At 46.5% G+C, this 26,258-nt stretch overlaps 2 protein-coding genes across 5 annotated transcripts in view; one reads left to right on the top strand and one right to left on the bottom strand.

Moving 5' to 3' along the window:
• Positions 1-805: 805 nt before the first annotated feature.
• On the top strand, positions 806-16,036 carry ITFG2 (integrin alpha FG-GAP repeat containing 2). The gene is made up of 12 exons (XM_083851632.1): positions 806-1,035; positions 2,009-2,104; positions 2,537-2,578; positions 3,281-3,452; positions 3,772-3,911; positions 4,283-4,431; positions 5,676-5,770; positions 8,270-8,323; positions 10,479-10,570; positions 11,079-11,196; positions 11,800-11,973; positions 12,133-16,036. The coding sequence occupies exons 1-12, from the start codon at positions 940-942 to the stop codon at positions 12,279-12,281; spliced, it is 1,377 nt and encodes a 458-aa protein (XP_083707758.1). The 5' UTR covers positions 806-939; the 3' UTR covers positions 12,282-16,036.
• Positions 15,007-26,258, bottom strand: part of NRIP2 (nuclear receptor interacting protein 2) — a 25,485-nt gene continuing 14,233 nt past the window's right edge. For 3 of the 4 annotated variants that reach the window (XM_083851651.1, XM_083851650.1, XM_083851653.1), the window contains 3 exons: positions 25,996-26,078; positions 24,290-24,417; positions 15,007-20,027 (listed from right to left, as the gene is read on the bottom strand). In XM_083851651.1, coding sequence (XP_083707777.1) covers positions 19,807-20,027; positions 24,290-24,417; positions 25,996-26,078 — 432 coding nt within the window. In that variant the 3' untranslated portion in view covers positions 15,007-19,806. The remainder of the gene's footprint in view (positions 20,028-24,289; positions 24,418-25,995; positions 26,079-26,258) is intronic. The other variant, XM_083851652.1, reaches the window with a different exon arrangement.

Genomic DNA, 26,258 nt, shown 5'->3' with positions numbered 1-26,258 from the left:
TGCTAATAGTGAAAATAAAGCGCTTTAATTTGTATTGTGAATCAGGCAATTTACAGAAGTGCTTTGTAGAGTTACTCTTAAGACAGGAATACAGAACGATACACTACAAGAAAGGGGAGCAGGAATGTCAAGCAAGAGGCCTTTTTCTCCAGCAAGGACGCCTTGATCTGCTTAGAATTTTTACAAGAAGTGGGAGCTGTGGCTGAAACGGTTGTTGTGAAAGCAAGAATGGGGTAAAATCCTAATAAGTTTCTAATTCTTGAACAACGGTTTAAAAAAAAAAAACTCGCATGGATGACAGTTGTTAATGGGTCTTTGAAAGCAGAAAGTAGGATTATTGTGTTAAGTAGAACACTTAGAATTATTAATATTTAGAGACAATGGTCTTAATATTTAGAGACAATGGTGGATGCATTGGATGTGAGCAACTGTGGAAGTACCATTCTGCCTTCACTGTTATTCCGTATGAAACTGTGAAGTGTTTAAGAATTTAAGTTCACCAAGCGCAGTGAGCACGCTGTATTCAGGCGGTGGAAAGGAGGTTCCGTGCTACCCGTAAAGACGCACCTTGCTGCTGGCAGAAAACAGCACACTGGCATTTATAACTGAAGTTATGCATGTAAACTTCACGCATAAACTATTCTTCATGTTCTTACAGAAACAAATACGAAATAAACAGTTACGGCAACGCCTCCGCGAGCTGCGCGCCTCCGTCTCTCTCGGTTTGTCGGAGCTTCGCCTCACGCGGCGTTCCTGCGGCAGGGCCCTGCCCCTGCCGAGCGCCGCCCCTTCCCTCCCTCACACCGCCCCTTCCCTCCGCCGCGGCCTGGTGCCGCTGGAGCCGCCCGGAGCCCTGCGGACCCCCCCGGCGGCCCGAGGCTGGCGGCAGGCCCGGGAGCGAGCGGCGGGAGCTCGGCCCCGGCGGGCGGCGGCGGCGGGATGCGCTCCGTCAGCTACGTGCAGCGCGTGGCGCTCGACTTCGGCGGCAGCCTCTTCCCGCACGCCATTTGCCTGGGGGACGCCGACAACGACGCGGTGCGGGGGTGGGCCGGGGCTGGCGGGGCGGCGGAGGGAGGTGGGGGGGACCTGGGGGGGTCTGGGGGGGACCTGGGGGCCGCCCTGCGTGGGTGTCGCGGAGATGGACGTGCGGATGGACGCGCATCAGCAGCGTTGCTGTCAGTCCCACGGGTGGTTGTGTGTGATGGGTCTGATTTGGCTGCAATTATGAAGAGATTAGTTTAACTACGTACAAGGGAACCGTCCTTTCTCAACAGCCCAATCTTCTTACAGCCCTACCTCGCTATCCTGAAAAGTGTCATTGCTAGCAGTGTGGTTTTTCCCATTTTCGTTTTTTCCCGTTGCGTGGGGTAATGTGCACAGGGAGTTTTGAAATGCACCCAATTTAAAATACACAAAATACACAGATGGTAGGATGGCAGGAGCAGGCTCATCAGCAGGAAGAGGTGGTGACTCCTCAGCAGTCTTCTTTCAAGAAACAGTCGCTATTCTGTAAAGATCAAGATCCAAAGATCTTAGCTACTTCATCAATGAAATTGAATACCCAGTGTAGATCAATTGTGTTTTTGCAGCCTCTTTTTGGGTGATTACTTTCACCCCGTTGTCATCATCTTCCTCGGATGAGCCGAGAAAGATCACGTCAATCTAGATTGAAGGATGGAAGCTGGAGCCATGATGGTTATTATCTGAGCACGACTTCAAACGGTCAGTGACAGAATTCTGAAGCAATGGCTAGAGAAGAAGGGGATAATAGGGTGTTGCTCTAAGGAGCCATTCCCCTGCTGTTTTACCTGCTAGACTAAAACCAGGGCTTTTATTTTTTCCCAGACCTTCTGTATTGATTCAAGCCTCTCTTTAATTCTTGTTTTCCTTTGCCGATTCTTCCCACTGAGTGATTTTAATGTATGATATCTGTAATTCTCACTACGCTGGGAGTGCTGTGTTGCTGTAATTGTGAATTTCTTCTTACTAACCCAGTTTTCTTGTACAGCTGAATGAGCTGGTGGTAGGAGACACCAATGGGAAACTCTATGTGTACAAGAATGATGACAGCAAACCATGGACTATGCGATCATGCCAAGGAATGGTTAGTTTTTGACAAAATTTAAATGGTTGGGCCTTTTGGTGTGGGTCCTTGACTGCCCGGGAACATGAAGGCCAGAGAGGAGTGGCAGCAGGAACTGGTTCTGATGTCTTTCATGTAGTAATGAAAGACCCTGCTTTTGCTTACAGCTAGCCCCATGGGTTAGAGATGATGAGCACAGTACTGAATGAACACAGGAACTGGGCTTCTACATTGACCCTGTTCCTATGCACTGTGGATTTTGCTCCAGAGCTCTGGGCAGTTGTGTGGCAGATGTGTTTCTGTCTTAGGCTATGCTCTCTTTGTCTTGAAAGGGCTGTTAAAGAGACTGTTTATGAGAAGAGGAGGGGGTGGGGCAGGGGTTTATCTGAAAATGCTACCTTGTATTGCCTTCTCTTATGGATGGACTCTTAAGGCCTTTTTTTTCTCTTGCAGCTCACATGCGTTGGTGTGGGAGACGTATGCAATAAAGGAAAGGTGAGAGCAGCCAAACTGTCCCCAACTGTGTCTGTGGGGCATGTGGGAGGTGTGATCCATATGCAGGTCTTAGTGAGCAAAGAAATACATCCTGTCTTCAGAAAATACTACTGATTAGCACGTCTCCCTATGCGAGTGCCATGAGGTTTCAGAGGTTTGAGGGTTGGTCCCTTTCCTCAGTGGCTTTTATCCTGCTCTGTACTGATCCGTGCTGTGGTCATGTCCCTTCTGCTATTTGTCTGTGTGTGTTTAAGGTCACCTAAACAAGACTGAGCCACAGAATAGTCCAGACTTTCAAGTAAATTTCTCTGAATTTATATGACTCCTTTTGCTGGTTTGCTATTTTTGATAGTTAAACCCATGACCAAAGCTTGTAGTTTAAGCACCCTGCCTAAAATGGTGTAGCTGTGTGTGCTCTATAGCGGAGCATGGCTAAAGTGAGGATTGAGGAAGCCACACACTGGGGATTGCATACACACATCATCCTGATATCCTAGCCTAACAAGAATGAGCAAGAAGTTTGGACTTCACAGGACCTGAGTGGTTTGTATGCTGGCCAAAAATCTTCTCCTGTTCCCCTGTAGCAGTCATTGATCTTGATGGAGTCACCCTTGCATCTTCCCTTGCCATGCCGAGTGACAGCTTCTGTAGTTTCTAAAAGAGAAATAAAATCAAAAGACTTTTTTTTCCCCTCTCTCTTAGAATCTTGTAGTGGCAGTGAGTGCAGAAGGCTGGTTTCATCTTTTTGACTTGACTTCTCCACCTTCAAAACACCCAGAAGCTTCTGGCCACCATGAGTTGGCAGAAGAGCAGAAGCCAGTGTTCAAGCAGCATATTCCTGCCAACACCAAGGTCATGCTGATCAGTGACATTGGTGAGTAGGGTAGCTGGGGTGGGAGTGCAGGGTGAAGGAATTTGTGGGTATTTGTGGGGCTAGGGAGAGAGAAAGTGTGCAGGACTCACAGAAGGAAAATTACTACCTTGCTGAAACAGATGTTTTAACAAACACGACAAGTCGCTGAGGAGAGGAGTGGGAACTTCAGAAATTTTCCTGTAGTGCAAGTTCTCCTAATGGGATTGGGATCCTCAGGGATGCTACTTGATGGAAACCAGCACAGTGATTTCTGAATATTAGGGGTCTTGTGGTTATGAAGGCCTGAGAGAGCCTATCTATCTCGTTGTCTCCCCTGCAGATGGAGATGGGAAGTGTGAGTTGGTGGTAGGTTACACTGACAGGGTGGTGCGTGCTTTCCGTTGGGAGGACCTGTCGGAGAATTCAGACCATGTCTCTGGGCAGCTGATCCTGCTGAAGAAATGGCTGCTAGAAGGTCAGGTAAGGAAACAGGGGAAGAGGCACAAAATTTCAGTCCTATCAACACAGCGATTGTTGTCTTGATGGCTTGAAAGGAGATTTGCCCAGCGGTTGTCCTGTGCTTGCAGGGAAGCTGATGGGATGGTCTCGGAAATGGGCAGCTACTCTCACCTAACTAGAGAGCATTTTCCTCTAGGCCGTTCTTAAGTGGCTTTTGGTAGGGAAGATACCTTTTACTTTCGCTTGGATATTTTGCCTCTAGCTGGATTTGTTCAGCTCCTGCTCAGCTTCTATCAGAAAATCTGCTATACACACACAAACACAGTGGAGAATTCTGGGGTGTGTAAGGTTCTCAGTTTAACCGTGTCCGTGTTTATCCTGTGCCACCACAGGTGGATAGCCTTTCTGTGAACCCGGGCCCTGATGGCTTACCGGAGATGATGGTGTCCCAGCCAGGCTGCGGCTATGCCGTTCTGCTGTGCACCTGGAATTCTGAGCAGCAGCCTGCAGCCGAGGGAAGGGAGAGCTCTGCCTCCAGCAGGTGAGCAGCGTGACTGCACGTGGTAGGTGAAGGGATTCCACTGTAGATGGCTGTCACAAGGGGGCACCACCACACCAGCCTTCTGGGCGGGGGGGGATGCTGTTACCTGTCCTGGTGAAGCCAGCTGGCTTGCTGTGTACTGCTGGGCGTTTATGATTTAAGCCCACCTGCACCCAAGTGCCCATGAATTCAGGTCGCTATCACAGAGCTGAATACTGCTGTTTTCCTTGAGTCCCACTCTTTTCTCCTTGGGTTGGCCAAAGAGAGGTGGCAAAACCAGTCTACGGAGGGGAGCTGTACTGGAGGAGTAAAACAGGAAAGACAGCGACCTGTATTTCCAGAGAAAGAGGAGTAGGCAGTCTGGGGACTTGTCTAATGGTGGGAAGGGTGGCTAATGAAAGGCTGAGACAAGGCCAGTTAATCTGAATCCCTAGGATTACAGTTAGGGTTTGTTCACTGTTTTTTTCCAAGTGAGGTAGGATTGTGGGATTTTCTAATGAGACCCTGGCAGCCAGTGCTGTAAATCACAATCAGAGAAGTCAGGATGAGCGGTGAGGTTATTGTCCTTAAGCCCCAGAGGGATCATTGTGGGGAATTCAGGTGCTCCTGTGCTGTTTTCTGAAACTTTAAGGCAGAACCAGAAAATCAACTGAACAGGAGCTAGCCTCCTCGATGTCATAGAGACCTTAGTGGAATGTGAGTACCCTCCTCGCTAGAACTCAGGCCCTGACACGACCTGTGACCAACTTGTTCAACCACAGTCAGTTTTCGCAGACAGTTTTCCTGAATGAATAGCAGCTAGGCTTGTGTGACAGTAATGATTTAAAAACAAACAAACAAACAAAAACATATATTTTTTTCCTTGGTTGGAGTAGGTGTTTTATTGACTTTTTTTAGTTCTTTTCAGTTTGCTGATGCATCAAATCATTATGTTTTATTTTTTAAGCATTAGCAACTTTCTTTCATTCCTGAGGTGGCATGCATTCTTTTCATTGATTTTTCCCAGCAAATAATCGCTCTGCTAATGACTGAAATGGCTGCCACTTTGAGCGATCTCTGTCATTTTTTGCTGTTGGGATAGCAGACTATTTCTGAGTATTTAATTGAACTGTTGGCCTATGCACAGACTCAGTCCATCTCTGGACTTGGAGAGCTCTGGAGTACACCGCTCATGAGATTGTTCTGGTACAGTCCCCCAGCACGGTTCCCTAACCTTTCCTGATGCCTGCCACTTTTCTCCCTAGGGAAGCCCCTGTTCGAGATGTTATTCTCCACCAAACATCTGGCCGAATTCACAACAAGAATGTTTCTACTCATCTGATTGGTAGCATTGGCCGAGGTGAGAGGTCTGAAGCTTGGGATCCCTGCCCCAACAGTTGTCTGTGATATTTTTTCAATATGTCAGTCCAGCATGAAATCAGATTGCCTGTGGCTGAAAAGTAATAACTTTGAGAGGTAGCTGCAAGAACAGGAGGCCAGCCTCCAAAGAAGGACAGCCAAATGGTTGCTTTTGAGCTTTTTATAGCCTTTGTCCTTCCCTAGCTTACTCTTCACCCAGCACAACAGTTTCTCTGCAGCTTCCACTGGCCTTCATTTATTCATCTTGAATGGCTACTATGCCCTGCAGATGTCCTTGATCCTGGCTTTTGCATGTCTGCAGCTTACGCCCTTCTTACTCCCTAGATGCATTTCTTTCTTTCCACAGCCTAATTTTAATTCTTGCTTTTGTGCTTTACAGCACTTGATTCCTAATAACCTGTCCTCCAGCAGCTAGATCCTGCTCTTCCTTTATCTATGCAGTCCCAACCCCTGCAGAGCTGCTTCCATATTTCATTTATATCACTGTCCTCTGTCTCCTTTCAGTATATTCTGCTCAGCTATCATGTCTAAAGTCTCCACAGCTGCTGTCTTCTCTCAGCCCTAACACACTGCTGCTACATCCAGACATTTCTTACACTCTGCCAGTGCTTCCCCTGTGCAACTGCTTTGTGGCCTGGCCTGTGCCTGGCACCCACACTGAACCCTGTTTGGAGAATGCAGGTTTCACTCCCCCTTGGGGCATAATGCAAGAAAGAAGAAGATTCCAAGCACAGATCACTTTCCTTCCTTGTCTGCAGCTAGCTAGAATTCAGCTGCATCTGTTCTGTCCAAGTACTATCCCCTACGGTGCTGTCTGGGGAGGATTTTAGGCTGTCCAATGTGATTAGAGCTGGGGTAGAAGGACAACCCACTGAAAATCCTTCTTTCACCCCCTCTCCAGAGTACCTTTCCTACCAAATTTCCTAAGCTTGTCATTTTTTTCAGCATCTCAGATACTGTTACAAGCACCATGGTCACAGAGCATGAAATCAATTATTTCACCACATACAAAGCCTTGCATGTAGTGAGAGAAGCCTGTAAAAAATGAAGGCATGCAAAATTAGGGATGAGGAGAAGTTTATGAAAAGCCCCTTGGTGCTGGGCCCAGCAGTATTGAAGCAGCTAAAGAGTGCAATGCTGACCAGTTTTTAAAGGAGGCACAGCAGATCTTTTGGAACAGAGCTTGTCTGGATGGATGTCAGTTAGAGGCAATAGAGCACCCAACCGTACAACTGTTTGCCTTAAGCTCACCTGCAGAAATAGGGTAGTCAGTGTTCTGGGAGTGTGTAGGGTGGAGCTGTGCATGGGCAGTGGAGGTAAGCTTGCAGTACAGCGTCATTCTGGGGAAACTGCCTGAGGAAAGCACTAAACTGCTTTCAGCTCTGATGGCTTGCCCCTGACTGCCAGACTTCCTGGGTTCCTGCAGATCTTAGAGAGACAGTGTTTCCTTCCACATTGTCACTCCAAGGATAAAATGCAGCTGTAGTTGAATACAGCTCATCTTCCCCAACCGGGTGTTGTATTTCAAAATCTGACCTTCCATGTCTTTTCTTACTAGTGGACAGGTAGAGAGTACATTGAAGTGGTGGTCAGGGGAGTCTTCTCTTCAGGTTCAGTTAGTCACATCTGTTGGTGCTGTCCTGCACACACCTGTGTGTTTTACAGGCTTTGGAGAGGATACTGTTTGCAGGAAGTTCACAGCTGTAGGGGCGTAACCCAGTAAAGCCAGGGCTGCGTGTGTGAGCATGGAAGCACATGTCTAACCTGCTCATGAAGCAAGGTCTGTGTAGCATCTAACCGGTGTTTGCTGAGAATGGACCACAGTTTCTGTGCAATTTTGCTCTAGTGAAAACAATAATGTTGGTAGCATCATCTCCACAGTCTCATTCAGGAGTTGCAAAGGAGGTGCTTTTGTACTAATGTGACTGATATATAGTCCTCCTAGTGGAATCTCTCTCTCTATTTTTTTTTTTTCCCCTCCTCATTTCTTCCTGGAACAGCTGAAAGCCACATTCCTGCCCCTGAAGAAAACAGTAAGGGTACAGTTGTAACACTCATTTGATATAGGCTGTTGTCCACATTGTCCCTTTGTGATTGTCCTGCCTCTGTTTGTGTGCTTTTGGAGCTTGGAGAGGATGTGATGCAGTTGAGTTCAATCAGAACTGCCAAGAGCCTGGAAGTGCATACATGGCACAGATAGACTTGCAGAAGTAGCCAGCAGAGCCAGACATGCCTATATCAGTGCAAACCAAAGATTTTAGATTCTTGGATTTTGAGAGAGTAGTGCCCTACAAATAAAAGCTGTCATGAGGCAGGATTGGTTGCAAGACTGCAGGTATCTGTTATGCAAAATGTCCAGGCTGGGTAAAAAAGGAGGCAGTATGGGTCAGCTCGTTGTTTTGGATCTTTTTTCAAGAGAGGGAAGGGACAATACTCTTAAAAAGGTATTAACTCCTGTAATTCTCTTCTGCATTTGCAGGCTGCTCCAGTGAGAATAGTGGCTCGGGTCTTTTTGCCCTCTGTACTCTGGATGGTAAGTCCTACCACTGTCCTGGAAAGTGGGCCGGTGGGGCAGCCAAGGCCTGTCACTAATTCCAAGTAGGAGACAGGTGCTCAGTCCTTTTGGTTTTGAAAGGAGAGGGAACAGAGCTTCAGAAATGCTTCCTGAGGCAGGCAAGAGAATCTACCACAGCTCCTTCTGCTGACACGCTTTAGGCATGAAAGCAAAGACAGGAACCGAGGTAAGAGTTGTCACTGTAAGCAAGTCCCCCGATTAAACCAGGTGTGTGATCACATGCCTGTATCCGAGGATATGATGAAACAGCTTCAAGCTGAGCATGTCTTTCTGGTCCTTATTGAATTGGCTCCCATGTTGCACAGGCTTGTACTTTCTGGGAAACTTGGCGTTTTTTCAGTCTGTTAGTATCTGCCTTTTTCTTTCCCCATTGCAGTGCTTTCATCTGTTGATTCCAAAGCATTTTACAAACATTAATTACTCATTTGGCCCCATGGCCTATGGGGATAGAACTGTTAAAGCCTGGCTGCTGTGAGCAGGCTGGAGAATGAAAAGGTTAGGTCGTTGGCCCAAAAGCATGCTGAAAGCTTCAGGTGGAGGGTGAGACTAGAACTTATATCTGCTTACTCCTAAGATGCCTGCTTACCCCGTGTTTAAACAACTGTTTGTGATACCAGTTCAGCAGTACCATTCATGTAAACAAGAGCCTCTAAACCACAGCAGAGATGTGTCCTTGTACTTGAAGAGACTTGAGTTATTTCCAAAAGCAGTAAAGGAAATGGATGTTGGAACTCGAGTGTTGGTAGAGAAGAGCTGGCCTCATGTAGGCCGACTCTGAACCTGAGCCAAGTTCTCATGCTGTGTCACTAACTGAGAATTATAGAATCATTAAGGTTGGAAAAGACCTCCAAGATCATCTTGTCCAACCATCCCCCTACTACCAATATTACCCACTAAACCATGTCCCTAAGCACCATGTCCAACCTTTCCTGAAACAACCTCAGGGACGGTGACTCCACCACTTCCCCCATTCTTTCCAATGTCTGACCACTCTTTCTGAGAAGAAATGTCTTTTAATTTCCAACTTAAACCTCCCCTGGTGCAACTTGAGGCCATTCCCTCTTGTCCTATCTCTAGTTATCTGGAAGAAGAGGCCGCTCCAGCAGTCCAGAGACCCCCAGCTCCCCACAAGTTCCTTTCAGGTAATTGTAGAGAAAAATAATCATAGAATCATTAAAGTTGGAAAAGACCTCCGAGATCATCTAGTCCAACTGTCAGAGGTCTCTCCTGAGCCGCCTCTTCTCCTGACTAAACAATCTCAGTTCCCTCAGCCGCTCCAGATCCTTCACCAGTGATAGGACAGACTTAAACTAATGAACTGAACAGAGAGATTCTGTCCAACTGTATGGAGACAAGGTACTGTGCTTCGCTCTTCCCGGATAGACAGCCTGGCCTGCTCAGGCTAGATGTTCGTCTGCCATATGTTGTCCTGCTAGGAACTTTCTGATTCTTTTTTGGCCTGAACTCTGAAGCTACTGCAGTGGGCAAGGCCTCCAGCCACACCATGGTTCTTTCACGAGCCTTAATGAGACTGGAGGGCACTGTGAGGATAGGTTAGTGTTTATCTTATGTGAGACTTTGTCTCACAGATACACACTTCCCCCCACCCTCCAACACCCTTTCTGGCACTATCATAGTATCTCTGGATAACAGGAAAATGGTATGATCTAAGTGTCCAGCATGGTTTTAGCATCCAAGAGGGCATGTCTATACTGTCAAGCCAGTCACCTTTCAGCTGTTATCTGCTCTCTTGAGATTGTGGGACATGCTGAGAAGCTTCTAGTTTACATAGTCTCATGTGAGACCTGTTGACATATTGTACTCAGGGGGAGCTTGTTTTGGACAGTTTTCTTGCATCCAGTTAGCATGGGCTGCTGCTTCCATTTTTTATTTCTGTTTTCTGTTACTGCTGACAAGATAATAGACTGCCATCCTTCCCAGAAATGAAACTACGCTATCTGTTATCAGCCACAGCCTGTACCATGCCCTCCCCTCCATATGCAGACCTCAAGTGTTGGAAGAGTGTGCAGGGCCTAATTTTAGCAGAAATTGTGCTACCTTTTAATATTTTCAAGACAATCTTGACAATCTTTTTTTTTTTTTTTTCATGCAGGGACACTGAAACTCATGGAAGGGGCAGACAAGCTGCTCTGGTCTGTGCAGGTTGATCACCAGCTGTTTGCTCTGGAAAAGCTGGATGTTACTGTGAGTATCTGTGTGAATAGGCCTGGGAGGGAAGGAGTGAAGACAAAAACTCAACATGGCTTTGTATGTGTGAATTTAGGAAGGGCAGAGGGAGCATGACTCAGCTGTAGAACTGCTGGGATTATCTCAGGATGACACAAACAGTGGTTCTGACTGTGCCAGTCCATTCTGCACTCACGCCAGTCTGTCTCCCTGCAAGAGGTTGAGCTATGTCTGCCTGTATGACCTAGTGAGCCCAGCAGCTTGCTATGAACCTTTCCATCCCCTAGCTGCTCTTGTGTCTCATTGCAAAGGTGAATGGTTTTGCAAACTGCCAGTACCCCAATTTGTCTGCAGGCTCTTTGGATGCATAATCTTTATGATAGAAAGCAGATGGTCTCCAAGAAAATGAAAAGTGATGTCTTGTTCAGTTAGTAGTGTTCTGTCTCTGAACAAGTAGGAAGGATTCCTGACTGTCTCTGTGAATTGTTGATGTTTGTGCTAATAAGAGATCTTACGGTTCCTGCAGGGCAATGGGCACGAGGAGGTGATTGCCTGTGCATGGGATGGTCAGACGTACATCATTGACCACAATCGAACTGTTGCCAGATTTCAAGCAGATGAGAATGTCAGTGCGTTCTGTGCAGGTGAGGATCCTGGTGGCAAAGACAGCCCTCACAGCATTTCTCCATCAAAGCTACTGATGGCCTCTGGGAAACCTGAGATCCTTTGTCTGTTGGCAGAGTAGTTTCCCTAGGGTGTGTATACTGCATGAGGCCCTGCTGGTCTTCCATCTGGTGGGATCTGGGAAAATCAGGGGTGAGCAGGGGTGATGCTGGGGTATGTCTGTGATTAGTTTAGGGTTGTTTTTTTTCTCGTCCTACTTGAGCGCTACAGTGTTCTCTTCCCCACTGCTTTTTAATTTGTGGGCTTCTAAGCTGTTCTCAGGTGAAGATACAGAACCCCATGGAACCAGCCCGAATCTTGACTTTGCTAATTCCTCTCTCTCAGACTTGGAAGAAGCAGCTCACAAATCCCCAGGTTCCATGCATGAGTAACATAGTTTAGAGACACTTACTCAGATTGTCTCAGAGTGACTTAACATAGCCACGTCCGTGTCTCTGTTCCTCTCCCCAGGGTGCTCACTGCTTTACGCTGACATCTTTGTTCTCTCATCGTGAGAAGTTGCCTATTTGCTTTCTCTGTATTGTGGGCAGTAGCCACATTCTCCATACTTCTGCTTTTCGTAGGCCTCTATGCATGCAAAGGAGGATGCAACAGCCCCTGCTTGGTTTATGTCAGCTTCAATCAGAAGATCTACATCTACTGGGATGTGCAGCTGGAGAGAATGGAGTCCACCAACCTGTTAAAAATCCTGGAGGATGACCCAGAGTTTGCCAGTCTTCTGCAGGAGCTAGGTGTGGGTGAGTGCAGAAAGTGTGAGGGGTGTACAGGAAAAAAAAAGATGAAAGGCTGCTGGCAGATGACATGCTGAGAACTAGAGTTCTAGGTACTTCTTGAGGAGGGGGGCTACTAACTGTTGAGAATCCCTGTCAATTATTAATTTTCTCTCTTTTCTGTAGATAAAGATGACGTTTCTGCAGTGAAAGATCTGATTCACAAAACACTGTATTTTCCTGAGAACCATCAGCTTAACAGCCCCTCACAGTGTCAGGACCCTGCTGGAACAGACTCCTCTGCCTACCACACTGCCCTCCTGGATTCCTTATAACAAGTCACATAAAGATTAACATCTTCCATCCCAACACAAACTCTTCTCTGACTGGAATCGAACATTCACACCTCATGAAGATTAGACTGTTCTTTTTCCCTCTGTCAAGGCCTCCCCTCAGCAAAGGGTGTACAGGCCAGGTTCAGTGGAGGGAAGCGCTTGGCTGTAGGCTTAAGTGAAGGTGGCAAGTTGATTTGACTTTAGCTGAGAAAGCTACCAGGACAGTAGGAATCTAGTGTGTTGCTCATTGGCCTTCTGTAGTAAGATTCCATGTTCTCTGCTAATGAAAGTCCATTATGGGTGACTGTGGAGGGGTACTAAGGACATCGGTAGGAGAAAATAGCCAAGCTCAGTCTTGGTTTTGGCTTATTCTTACAACTGCTTTAGTGATTACTTCTTAGTTTGTAAAAAGAGCTGCAAACTGAGGAGCTGAGTTAGGGGGTGAGCAGGCTGGGGCTTTTCCCTTCTCCCCCATTAGGTTTGTCTTTAAGGTAGACCCAAGCATTGTTTGCTTTTGCTCTGCTTCTGTCCTGTTAAACAGAGTTGCTCACAAACCACCTCCTGTTCTGAGGAGCTAGGGACATGAGTGAGAAGAACCACAAATCGCACGAGTAAAGTGTCAAGAGAGAACAGCTCCAGCAAACCACAGCTGTACTCAAGAAGCCTTGCTTGCCTCCATTCTCTTGGGCAGAATGACTCCAGAGATGGCTGTGACTTAGTAAAACACCTGTGATCTGGGTAATAAGAAGAATCTGTCTTAACCAAGCATTTGTGGTGCTGTGGTGGCTTGTCCATTCTATAGCAGTGGGAATGCGGCACTTTCTTCTGGCTGTGGAGAGTGCAATGCTATTTTCTGAGTCCTGCACAAATGAAGGAAGTGGCCTGGGGTGAGGTATGTTCTACTTGCTTGCATGTAGAATCTAGAAAAGGCTATTGCTCACCCAGGCTGCTCATATTCAAAGGCGCAGGGGTGCCTTTCCACATGTTGCTGGTGTTCTGCTTTTCCCCTCTCGGCTTGCCTCTTGCCTATTTCAGCTTATTAGGGTAGGAACAACCTGTTGTATTGCATCTATTATCTTTTCACATTTTTGTAATTTCTTTTTGGTCATTCGTAAGGGATGGAGCAGTCTTTCACCCATATGGCAGCCTGAGAGGGTTGGATATGAGAGCAAATAAAACTAATTCAGCGATCTTCTGTTAGCAAATGACATTTAAAGATCTTGCAGACTGTTTTTTGAAAGACTGGTGTGCGATGCTCTGCAAAACATCCAAGAGCAGCCCTAACAGGAAGAATGAACTTTGTATGGAGGAAAGGGGTGTCCTGCTATTTGGGTCAAAAGGTCCATTGCTGGAGTAGGCCCTATGTGGGAGAAGGGCTTGTATTTTTTCCTATCAATTTCCATTCACAGATTTATAAAAGCTTTATAGAGGGCAGCTTCTGTAACTACAGATCACTCTGTAACTACAGGGGAAGTTTCTCTCCATTTTAATGACCTCTCTGAGAAACATATTTGCATGTTCCCTTGTAATACTAAGTGCTTGTGTTCGACTAGACCCTCAAGGCAGGAACTCTCAAATCATGATAGTGCTTTGGTGACAGTGTTGCTCAGGCTAGTGGAAGTTGGGAGCAGCAAGGCTTGAATTTGTCGTTCATAGAGAGTGTAAGGACCACTGGGCAATCACCTTACAGAACATAGCTGCTGGTGGTTAGTGTGACACTGTGGGCTCTCATGTTTCATTGTGCTTTCCTAATGAAGATGAATCCTGTACTGGCTATTAACTAGATCACAGTAAATTGTTTTCCTGCCGCTTTGAGGTTTCTTTTCCCCAAAACCTAGAGCTGCTGTTCTGATCATTTGAACAAACGAAGATTTTCACTTTTCTCTTTCAGAATTTCAGGTGAAGTAGTAGCAGCTACTACCCTTCTTTCCTCTCCTGGGGGCCCAGCTGAGCTGGGGAGAAGCAGAGAACCCTAGAGGTGGGGTGAACAGGTTGGTTTCACTGTGTTCTGAGGTACTTTCCTAGCCCTGTTGCTACTTGATTTTCATCTTGTACTTCAGAATTAGGACCCGACACTGAGAGGGACCACAGTGGAGCAGGACTCTGCAGAGCATGTTTCCAGAAATATATAACAAAATGACATTATAACTATCCCTGAGCTGAGCAACAGGCACGTGTCTTGGCGTGTGCTGTTCTATCCTGAAAACAGACTGCTGATCTTCATCTGCTTTGGGCTGTGTATTTTGTTGTCTTTTTCCCCCACACCCTTGGTACTGTGACTGCCGTCTCCCACACTGGGGACAGAGACAGTATGATTACAAATAGTATCAGTGCCTGAGTTCTTAGTCATGGCTCGGACAACCTGGTACGTGTACTGCTGCAGAAGTGGTGGATTCTTTTTGCTGTGCGTGCTTTGATGAATACAGTTGAAGTTCTACCACAACTTGTGCCTGCCGTAGCCCCACGTAGCATCTTGTTTGGCTTTGGTAGCACAGGCATTCTCCACAAAAGTACTCTCCTTGATCCAATGCTGGGATTCCAGAGGTTCCTGCAAGCAATTGCCTGGAGCACTTCGTTTGCTTGAGAGCTGGGCCTGGTTCATCAAATCTGTTAGCTGGGTTTTACAGGCTGTTGCAGTGCTGCTGCATTGGAATTCCTTCCTGAGGCCTAACAGCAAAACAGGATTGCCTACACTCATTAACAGAGAACAACTCAATGCTCACAATCCGTGCCAAATGGAAACCTTTATTAGCAACATAAGCGCAAGGGGGACACAAATAGTTGTATGACTGAAACTGATTTATGCAAAACAAACTGCATTACAGGTCAAATGATTTCCAAGGAAGGAAGGAAGTCAAACTTGATTTATTTTAGTTGAAACAGGAAAATGTTAATGGAGAAAAATGACATTTTCCTAGGAACCATCTTTAAAAGAAAATGGGACAAAACATGTAATGGACAGGGCAAACCTGTACAGCCTAGCCCTCTTCTGCTGGGTAACACTGCTGTGTACTGTGCAAGCCCAGGCATGCTTCACTGTGGAAAAACAAGTCGGAAGATATGGATGTTATATACCATCCAATCTTGAAAGTATCTGAGAAGGAAGACAGTAGTGCTTGAGGGTTTTCTCCAACAGTTTTGTTTTGTGTACAGTACATAACTTGCAGATGTTTTGTTCCTGTTCCCTTTATGCACGAAAGAAAATGAAACCTGTACAAAAGAGTTAATTGGAACTTCTGTACTGTTCCTTGGGCAAAAGATGACTTCTCTGTTCTTTTTCATGCCCTGAACCCTCAAAGTGACAATCAATAGACTGGCAGCTACAGCCAATGCTTCAGGCTATTTCCAGTGCTGTCAACTTTCTGTGAAGTATACAGCTGCTCAGAGGAGGAGCCACGTATGCTCTGTCTCTGGAGCGGTGCAGTTATATTTTCATTGTAACTCATTGCCGGTTCATCCTTGCCAGCCACTGCAAATTCACAGCATTGGAATTAGTTGTTCCTTTCCATGCAGCAGCAAATGTTGTTTGCTGCATCCTACTCAGTAGCAGATTGTCATACCAACTGGTGCCAGGTAACTGGCACCACGTAACAGGGCTTGATTTGCAAGACACGTTTGTGTGTCCTAGTGACAGCACACAGCAAGTGAGGAGTCCAGCAGTCTCAGACAATGGGGATGTTTGTAGACGAACTATTCACAGCTTTGGTTGTGAGGTTCAATGTACTATCAGAAAATAAAGGGAGGGGTTTGTTTGGTTTTCCTGAGAGATAATAATGCTGCTGGCCATCCCTGCTCCCATTTTTGTGATCTCTTTGCTGAATGCAATTATTTCTATTACTCTTCAGGTATATCCTGGTATTTGCTTACAAACGTATGTAGCAGCTCAATGCTCTTCAGTTCCATAATTCACCTGCTAGTGGTAAAAGAAAGAGCGAGCTTCTGGGAATATGGAAGACTAGAGCTTCCATTCCTTTCAAAACCAAGTGCCCCCAAGCTCCTGGCAAGACAAGTGGTGTGATTATGGCTTCAGGATGGTGCATGTTTTTGGGATTGGGTTACCTCTTGCACATGAGCCTTGGAAGGGCCTCATAAGGTCGTACAGTCCATTTCCCCATCACAGGGTCAGCCATATGGATCTCATGCCTGAAATGTGATACTCGTTGCTCTGTTCCACAAACATGTTTTGATACAGTTCCCTGCACACAGTTTTGCAAGTGTTGTATGCACTCTACAGAAAAGTAGCCTTAGCAGGAGCTGACCACCAAGGCAATTCAAAGGGATTCTCCCTAAAATACCATTGTCCATATTGAAGGGGTAGGACTTGTCATGAAGAAGCCAGTGTTGGCCACACAGGATACGCTTAAGTCCTGCTCTAAGGTGGCAGTTCATACTGAATTTCTACTTTAGTGGGTTTTGTTCTCTTGTGAAAGACTTCCCTCATTCCCTTTGCCCCCAAAAGGAATAGAGATGATTAGAGCTGGGAATAGGGAAGTTTGTGTTTTCCAAATGAAGCTACAATTGAACCAGTCTTAAGCCTTGACAACCCAATTAAAAAAGACTTAATGTGCTCCCTGACATACAAAGATTCTTAAAAAAGAACCATGTATGTGGATGTGGGCGTACTTTTTAAGATGGGATCATCAAATATACTTGGTCCTGACATAAATGAGAGAATACTGTAAACTGTTGGTGTCATTCAGCAGATTCATGCAAAGCAGTTCACAGACAGAAATAATCAGATGCACAAGTAGAAGAGTATCAAAGCATGATCTGAAGCTGCAAGATATGGTTACTAACAACAGAAGTCATTAGCTTAATGTTTGTAGGAGAAGCATTTGCCAACTAATACTGGTAAACACGTCACAAGTTGTATCAGCCAGGCTGTAACTCCACTGTTTATAGCGCATGTTAAAATACAGAATCCAACAGCTGGTTCAGGGAAAAAACAACAACAACAACAAAAAACACACACAGAAATGCATGTATTCAGCTCTGGTGAGGCCGCACCTCGAGTACTGTGTTCAGTTTCGGGCCCCTCACTATAAGAAGGACATAGAGGTGCTTGAGCGAGTCCAGAGAAGCACACGAAGGATACAAAGGTGGTGAGGGGCCTGGAACACAAGTCTGTGAGGAGCAGCTGAGGGAGCTGGGGTTGTTTAGACTGGAGAAGAGGAGGCTCAGCGGAGACCTTATTGCTCTCTACAGCTACCTGAAAGGAAGGTGTGGGGAGCTGGGGGTCGGCCTCTTCTCACAGATAACCAGCGATAGGACTAGAGGGAATGGCCTCAAATTGCGCCAGGGGAGGTTTAGGTTGGAAATTAGGAGACATTTCTTTTCAGAAAGAGCAGTCAGGCATTGGAATGGGATGTCCAGGGAGGTGGTGGAGTCACCGTCCCTGGGGGAGTTTAAGGAAAGGTTGGACCTGGTGTTTAGGGACATGGTTTAGTGGGTGACACTGGTAGTAGGGTGATGGTTGAACCAGATGATCTTGAAGGTCTTTTCCAAACTTAATGATTCTGCGATTCTATAAGTGTTTGAGAAGTACAATAGAAACAATGAGAGGAAGAGAGACGGTGTTTAATCCAGCAGGACAGGCAAAATGAGGATATCGTGATATTCTATGGGTAGATGAGGGGACATTGTGAAGTTTGGATGGTCACTAAATAGTCATGAGATGGAGCAAGCCCTGATGTGGTGCATCTTTCATATAGCTAGTAAAGAATAGACTTTGAATTTATCATACAGTTATGCTCTAGGATGCAAATGGAAAAAAAAAGGAAAAGTGACTTATAACCACTGTTCATCCCAGATGAGTTCACAGTTGTCTGATCTGAGCTGATTCTGCATAGTAGTCTAGTTCTCGTTTCCTGCAATAGTAGCAAAGTTGATGGGCTGTGAAATGCCAGGACTTGAGGTTGATGATGTATTTGTGTCCAACCACTAGATCTGGTGTCGAAAGAAAGTTGCTAACAGAGCAGAAGACCGGGTGTTATAATTCATTTTAACATTTAACATGAGTGGCAGGCTTGCAGACTGATGATGCAGCAGAGGTGATAGGAATATAGCTCTCGGAGCTGAATTGCAGAGAGGAGTGGCCTGGTTACCATGTGTAGCATCAAGAGATGATCAGCTTTGCTATTCACACAATATAGCCTAGTAGCCAATGATGCACTAATAAAGCCCAAGCATCCATTGGTGTCTACCATACTCTACGCATCTAAGTTCAGTGTTTTTTTCAAAGGTTTCTTAGAATTAGGAACTCTAAAAGTGCTCTTGCTGCAATTTTTTTTCCAATAAAATCCTGTTCTGCTCTGAGCCAGCAAAGAAGTAACAAAATCCAGATTCCCAGAGTGCAGGTGAGGGGACTGGCTACAGAGCCCTTCCCACAAAGAAAGAGGAATGGAGTCTGTTCACATTGAGGAAAAGAGCTAAGGGAAACATACACAGCAATCTTTGGAGGCTTTTGGAGAAAGCACTGTCCTGTCCATAGAACAACTGCAGACTCTTCACAGTGACTCTCGTCTCATGAACAGAGGGTATTGTAAAAAAAAAGTCATTGAAAGGGTAGAGAGAAACAGAAATCAGGGGACTAGAGCAAGACAGAAAAACAACAAGAAAAAGCCCATTCAGCGCATGGGGACAAGCAGAGGGTCTAATGAAAGGAGGGAGAGCTCTCCCAAGATGAGACACTCCCAGTAACAACAGTTTCCAGCACCCATTTGTCTTTTTCTCTCTCCATGGTGAATGCATCAACCCAGAACTTGGCAAGGTTAGGGGCACGTGAACCTCACCCTCATCTCTCTCATATGGCAGCAAGTCTTCTCAGCCCCAGACACGGGGAACGCAGTCAGTCACTGACCAGGCTCTTCAAAAGCATGTAGAAAAGGCAAATCTTGATTCAGTGTTTTAAATCTCAGGACTCCTTCCTCCAAGTCGATGCAACACTAAGAAGGGGAAAGCTGGTTACTTGCTGGACATTTCAGGTAGCAAGTACCTCAGTCTCATAATGTCTGACAGGGGAAAACCTGTATAACCATTAAACATCCCCACTTTGGATTTGTAGCAACCTCACAGTTCCCCTCCCTGTCCCCTGTGCAGCCTCCTTGCTCCTATTCCCTCCAGTTAGTTCATCTCTAAACCCTTCACAGGGCAGTCTGTCCCACTCCCTTCTTCCCATCTGACCTCGTCTGAGATGATGTCCTCACATCACTCAGCCTTTCAGTCCAGTGCTTTTCCTGCTTTATGAATCCAACCATGTGGCTACATGGTATTTGACAGGCAGGCACAACCTTCCTGCAGCCATGTTCTGAGGGGCTCAGAAGCCAAGCTCAGCAGAACCCTAATCTTGAGCTCTGAGCTGACAAAAGGAGAGGACTCCCTCCATCTATGCCCAGCTAATGTCTGTTGAATGTAGCAGTACAGCTTCACTTGGCTCAAAGCCAATGCTTGTTCCCATCTGTATTCAAAAGGCAACACGGATATATCTCAAGTGATACAGTGTGCCCTGCCTTTCCCAGTTTCCTCTTCAGTTTCCTCTTCCCATTTTGCAGCTTGTGTGGTTGGTAGCTGTGCAACAAGCACTGCAAGTGGCACTCTGGAAGGCCTGACCGTGTGAATTTTCAATGCTTCCAGCAACCAAATCTGGAGGACTCAGTGAGAGGAGGCCTGCAAAAAGCAAGAAACTGTTCCTTACCTTGAGAGACAACAGAGTTTGGAGACCAATGCAAAACTCCAGCATTTCATCATCTAAGAAGAGAGAAGAGACTGATCAGGCTCAAAACTATGGATACTGCCCCTCTAAAGAAAGTATCCCTCTCCTACAAGAAGTGGAATATGAGAGCATCTGGTTCATTAAGTTATACGGTTAAGAACTTTTTAGTATAAAGTTTATCACAAATATCAATGAAAGTGATGAATTAAACACGCAAACATTAACAAGAAGGTGGTAACAGTGACAAAACCAAAAATCAACACTCTTCTACCACTGACTGATGAGCCATTAAAGGAGTAACTTAGACATAGCCCTGTAAAGGGTCAAAATGGACTTTCTAACTGATAAGAGGGAACTACCATTAATGTAAGTATTAAAGAATATTTGAGGAGGCTTGTGGGATTGTTTGAAATTCATTATGAGATATCAGAAAAGGCTTTCTGGTTCATGTAAAACATGCTATGGGATGTTTAGTGGAAGGGCCGAGGGCAGAAGATGGTAGGAATCAGGGTGAATCAGGGAGGAACAAGAGTGGGAAAATGGAGAGAGGGATGCAGGGATATGGGGGAGAGTCATATGTAAGCAGGCCATCGGTCAGTTCACCTGTTTGACTGAGCCCTGCCCCTGGTGACTGCAATCTATCCTATCTTCTTATTAAATACCTTTTTTTTTGTATAACTATCCTGTGTGCTAGTGCTGCAAGTCTAAGTACCAGCAAGTGGAGAAGAGGCCGCAAGTCAAAGGGCCAATAGGTCTAGGTGTCAGCAACTGAGGGACTGGCATGCAAGAGAGGTTTATGTGCCAGTAAGTGAAGGGCCCCCAGACCATACAGCTAATAGGTCTGTGTCAGCAACTGCAAGAAAGGGATGCAGCTCACAGGGCCAATGGGTCCAGCAACTAGAGACACCAGCGTGTAAGAGAGGTCTGGGTGTAGTCCTAAGCTGGGGAAAACAAGGGAACCTTGAAGAAAATAGGAAGGCTTATAGCCTGGTAACTAAGGAAGGGAGCATAGGCCTGGATGCAAGCAACTGGGAGAACTGCGATGTGTGCTGGAAGGTCTGATTTCCAGCAACTGGAGAAGGGACTGTGGGTCATAGGGCCTGTAGAGCTAGGTGTAAGCAATTGGAGAGACTATCGTGCAGGAGAGTTCAGGGTACCAGCTGTAACCAGGGTCACAGCGCCCAGAATTTTATAAGCCAGCAACTGAAGAGGACAAGGCATATGTATGAGAGGTCTAGAAGCCACTAGCTAGAAAGACTTGGGTGTGTTTGTATTATTTCCCCGGTTAATTTAATCTTGTATGCATGTATGTTTATTTTTGTAATTTGATAGCACACTTAACGCTGGGCTTGTCAGTGAGTAGGAAGAGGTCTTTGTGGCATCTGGAAAGACTCAAGGTCTGAGTTAGTGACTGGGTAAGGGGCCTAGGGCCCAGACACAGATACAAAACAGAATCTGTGCTGATATTCGAAAAGTCTGGGAATATAAGTCTGCTTGTGAATCTAGAGACTTGAGGGTGTATGAGTTTCTATTAGTGACCTTCCATCCTGATCAGCCAGAGAGGAGGACCAGGACCGGGCTATCTATACTGGTATTTATGTGAGGCTGTTTACATTTATGTGAGTGTTGTTAAAGACAACACTCTATCTATGGTAATATGTTGCTGGCCTTGTCTGTGTCCTCTTTGTGCCTCTCTGGAATATATGATCAGCCTTGTTACTGTCCAAACCTATAAATGAGAACATGCATCGGATTAGGATGGAGAAAACTTCTGGGTCTTCAGTTGTATCCATCCAGTGGCAAGGAAGGAAGAACCCCAAGTCCTAGAGTATGCGAGATTTGGCAGCCTCCAGTAACACTATTAACACCCCCATGGGTTTTAGATGCCCTGTAACCTGGTTTAAGGGTTTAAGCCCTGTAATTACTGGCCTAATATATATATATATAATATATATATAATATATATATATATCACAGAATCATAGAATCATAGAGTGGCTTGGGTTGGAAGGGACCTTAATTATCATGTAGTTCCAACCCCCCTGGCATAGGCAGGGATGCCACCCACTAGATCAGGTTGCCCAGGGCTTCATCCAATCTGGTCTTGAACACCTCCAGGGACGGGGCATCCACAGCTTCTCTGGGCAACCTGTTCCAGTGCCTCACCACCCTCTGAGTGAAGAATTTCCTCCTAACCTCTAATCTAAATCTCCCCTCTTTTAGTTTAAAACTACTTCCCCTTGTCCCGTCATTGTCTACCTGAGCAAAAAGTTGTTCTCCATCTTTTTTATAAAACTCCTTTAAGTATTGTAAAGCTGCAGTGAGGTCTCCCGGGGAGCCTTCTCTTCTCCAGGCTGAACATCCCCAGCTGTCACAGCCTTTCTTCATAACAGAGGTGCTCCAGCCCTCTGATCATCTTCTTGTCCTTCCTCTGGACCCTTTCCAACAGGTCCACATCCTTCTTGTGCTGGGGGCCCCAAAACTGGATGCAGTACACCAGGTGGGGCCTCACAAATGCAGAGTAGAAGGGGACAATCACCTCCATCAACCTGCTGGCCATTCCTCTGTTGATGCAGCCCAGGATGCGGTTGGCCTTCTGGGCTGCAATGAAGCGCTGCCAGTTCATGTCAAGCTTTCCATCCACCAGAACCCCCAAGTCCTTCTCTGTAGGGCTTCTCTCAATATGTTCTTCTCCCAGTCTGTATTCCCGCCTGGGATTGTGCTCACCCAGGTGCAGCACCTTGCACTTGGACTTGTTGAACCTCATTAGGTTCACATGGGCCCACTTCTCAAGCTTGTCCAAGTCTATTTGGATGACATCTCTTCCTTCTTTGGTATCAACCGCAACGCTCAGTTTGGTGTCATCTCTGAACTTGCTGAAGGTGCACTTGACCCCCTTGTCTATGTCATTGGTAAAGATATTGAGCAGTACTGGTCCCAGGACAGATTCCTGAGGGACACCACTAGTCACTGGCCTCCACCTGGACGTAGAGCCATTGACCACAGCTCTGGGTGTGGCCTTCAAACCAATTGCTTATCCACTGAGTTGTCCACCCATCAAGTCATATCTCTCCAATTTGGATATGAGAATGTCATGTGGGACTGTGTCAAAAGCCTTACAAAAGTCCAGGTAAATGACATCGGTCAGTCTTCCCTTGTCAACTGATGTGGTCACTCTGTATATGCAGTCACGCTATATACATATATAAATATAGTTTATTTATAACCACATAATCTAGAACACTTTTGTGTGCAGGGAGATGTAAGGCACAGATACAGCAATTTTGCTTTTTGCAGGCAGACATTTCCACATCCAAGCAAAGTGGGTAGTTACTATGGGGTAAATTCACCTGTGCTGGACTAATACAAAGTCTTCATGAAGGGCTAGAACAAGAAGGGGTGAAACCAGGGAAGAAGACTGAGCTGGGGTGTGGAAGTGGAGGAATGACTAGGAATGACTAGATGACCAAGCAACAAGTGGAAAGAATGGACATGAAAGGAGATAGGGAGCAAGAAAAGATAGTAAAAGAAAAGAATAAAAAAAGAAGAAAAGAATAGTACTCACTGAAGATGAGGAGACAGATAAAGGCGACAGGAAAAAGCTGAGGAGACCAATGGAAAAAAGAAGGGGGGGGCGGGGGGAAGGCTTTCTGCTGTTTTCTGGATGTGTTCCACTGGCTACTGATGGGACCTTTTCTCCTACAGCTCCTGCCTTCAAAGGGTCCTGCGTCAGGACAGCATGGGAGACTCAGCACACTGGGGCTACTCTGGTTCTTCCAGGGTGCTCTCTGCAGAGCACCTGCCTCAGAGGCGGATGAGTACATAGACAAACACTCTGAGGTACAAGCTGTATCCTCTGCCAGTTTCTCTGATAATTTCATCCAGCCAAGGGCACAAGTGCCCATTCAGACAGAAAACAAAGGGCTCCAGAGAACTTATCAAGCAGTCTGGATAATTTATGAAAGGTCCATTTTAGAGAGCTAAAATAAATGGATAATTTTCCACATCCTGGGTTAATACCAAAGAGCACCAAAGTTCTCCCCACTTTCAACATCAGACTCTTCCCTGTACTTTTTGGTTACAATGAGGATATACACAGCAAACAGAATCAGATAAAAGAATATCCTGAGCTGGAAGGGACACACAAACATAATGAGCTTAGTCAGCAATGGAGGTTACCATGTCACCAACCTTCTACCACCTTACCCTTTTCCTAGAGATTCATTTAAATACCCTTGGCAGAGCAACAAGGACACAGGAAAACTGGGGGAGAGAGAGCAGGGGCTGGCACTCTCACCTACAACCAGTGCTGAACACAGCACTTTCTCCTGGCCAAATTGCAATTCCATATGTTCTACTCGGCCGACAACGTTGTGGATGGGAAGAGAAAGGTCTCCACAGTCCTTGACAGACACTTCTTCCAGCCTGTGGGACACAAGAGGAGTTATTGCTGCAACTGGAGAAAAAGGAGAAACAGGACTTCTCACTGATAGCAGTGCTTGGTCTCACTGGGAACAAGCCCATGAGAGGAGGAATCTTTCATTCAGCATGTCTGTAGGCAGATTCCAAAAAAAAGATCATAATGCACTACCCACTTGGGTTCCTCACCAGGAACCCAAGACTGATATTAGCTGGTCAGCTTTACCATGCAGTGCACGCAGACAGAATGACACAGCTCCTCCTTCTAGTCTGGGGTCTACACACAACTTCGCGAGTGCTCCTGATGCCTTGCCCTATAGTCCATCTTCTGCATCTTCTCCTAAACAACTATGTACACGTGTATTGGGTTTACTTGGCAAGAGTTTGGTAGTGGGGGAGTTGCGGGGGGGGGGCTCTGTGAGAAGAGTCCAGAAGCTGCCCCATGTTAGATAAGAGCCAGTTTCAGCTGGCTCCAAAGGGACCTGCTGCTGGCCAGAGTAAGCCATTGAGACACACGGGTTGCACCTCTGTGAGAGCAGATTTAAGAAAGGGAAAAAAACTGCTATACACCAGCAGCTGGGAGAGAGGAGTGAGAACCAGCCCTGCAGCCCCCAAGGTCAGTGCAGCAGGAGGGCAGGAGGTGCTCCAGGCACGCAGCAGCAGTTCCCCTGCGGCCTGTGGAGAGGCCCCTGGTGGAGCAGGCTGTCCCCCTGCAGCCCATGGGTCCCACACGGAGCAGATCTCCACGCTGCAGCCCGTGGAGGAGCCCCCGGTGGAGCAGGTGGATGTGGCCTGGAGGAGGCTGCGGCCCATGGAGAGCCCCCGCAGGAGCAGGCCCCGGGCCGGAGCTGCAGCCCGTGGAGAGGAGCCCACGCAGGAGCAGGGGGTCTGGGGGGAGCTGCCGCCCGTGGGGGACCCGTGCTGGAGCAGTTTGCTCCTGATGGATGGACCCTGTGGTACGGAGCCGTGTGGGAGCAGTTCTTGAAGAGCTGCTCACTATGGGCAGCCCCCGTAGGATCAGTTTGGGAAGGACGGCATCCCGTGGGAGGGACCCCACGTGGAGCAGAGGCAGAGAGTGACCGTGAAGGAGCGGCGGAGATGAAGCGCTAGGGTTTGACCACAGCCCCCATTCCCCATTCCTCTGCACTGCTCCCGGGGAGGGTACGGGGACATAGAAGAGGGTGGATGGGGGAAAGGTGTTTTTAGTTTGCTTTTACTTTCACACTGCTCTATCCTGTTAGCAATAGGTAATAGATTATATTAATCTCCCTATGCCGAGATTTTTTTGCCCATGACAACAATTGTTGAGTGACCTCCCTGTCCTTATCTCAACCCTTGAGCCCTCTCCATTGTATTTTCTCCCCCTCTTCTTCTGAGGAGAGGGTGTGAGAACGGTTGTGGTGAAGTTCAGCTGCCCACATGGGTAAAACCACCACAACATGCAAAGCTGCTAGTAATTATCATTATAGGATTGGGCATGAAGAGTACCCTAAGTCCTTGTCATAGGTTTGTGTGATTTTTTTGTTTGTTTGTTTTTGTGTTTGTTTTTAGCCATCCCTCCTTTTCTAGTGTGCAAAGACTTACCCCAACTGGTATAAACATCTCTTGGAGATGAGATTTGGCAGACATCCAGTATTTACAGTGGCTTTCAATACCTGACCTTGGCACTAGAAAAAAACATAAAACCGGATAATTACTACAGGCTCAAAGTAGACATACACACTCCCTCAACAGTGTGAAAATCCCTTAGACTCTCCTTAGCAGCACAGCCAAAGCTGTGGTGTTTAGGCAGTAGTCAGAAGGCAGGAGACACATCCAAGGCAATGACAGTCTCCATGGTGCTCTGC

Source organism: Anser anser (genome assembly GCF_964211835.1).
Source record: "Anser anser genome assembly, chromosome: 1".
In the NCBI taxonomy this organism is placed as follows: Eukaryota; Metazoa; Chordata; class Aves; order Anseriformes; family Anatidae; genus Anser; species Anser anser.
Note: the sequence above shows the minus strand (reverse complement) of the source record. Positions and strands in the feature narration are given on the sequence as shown.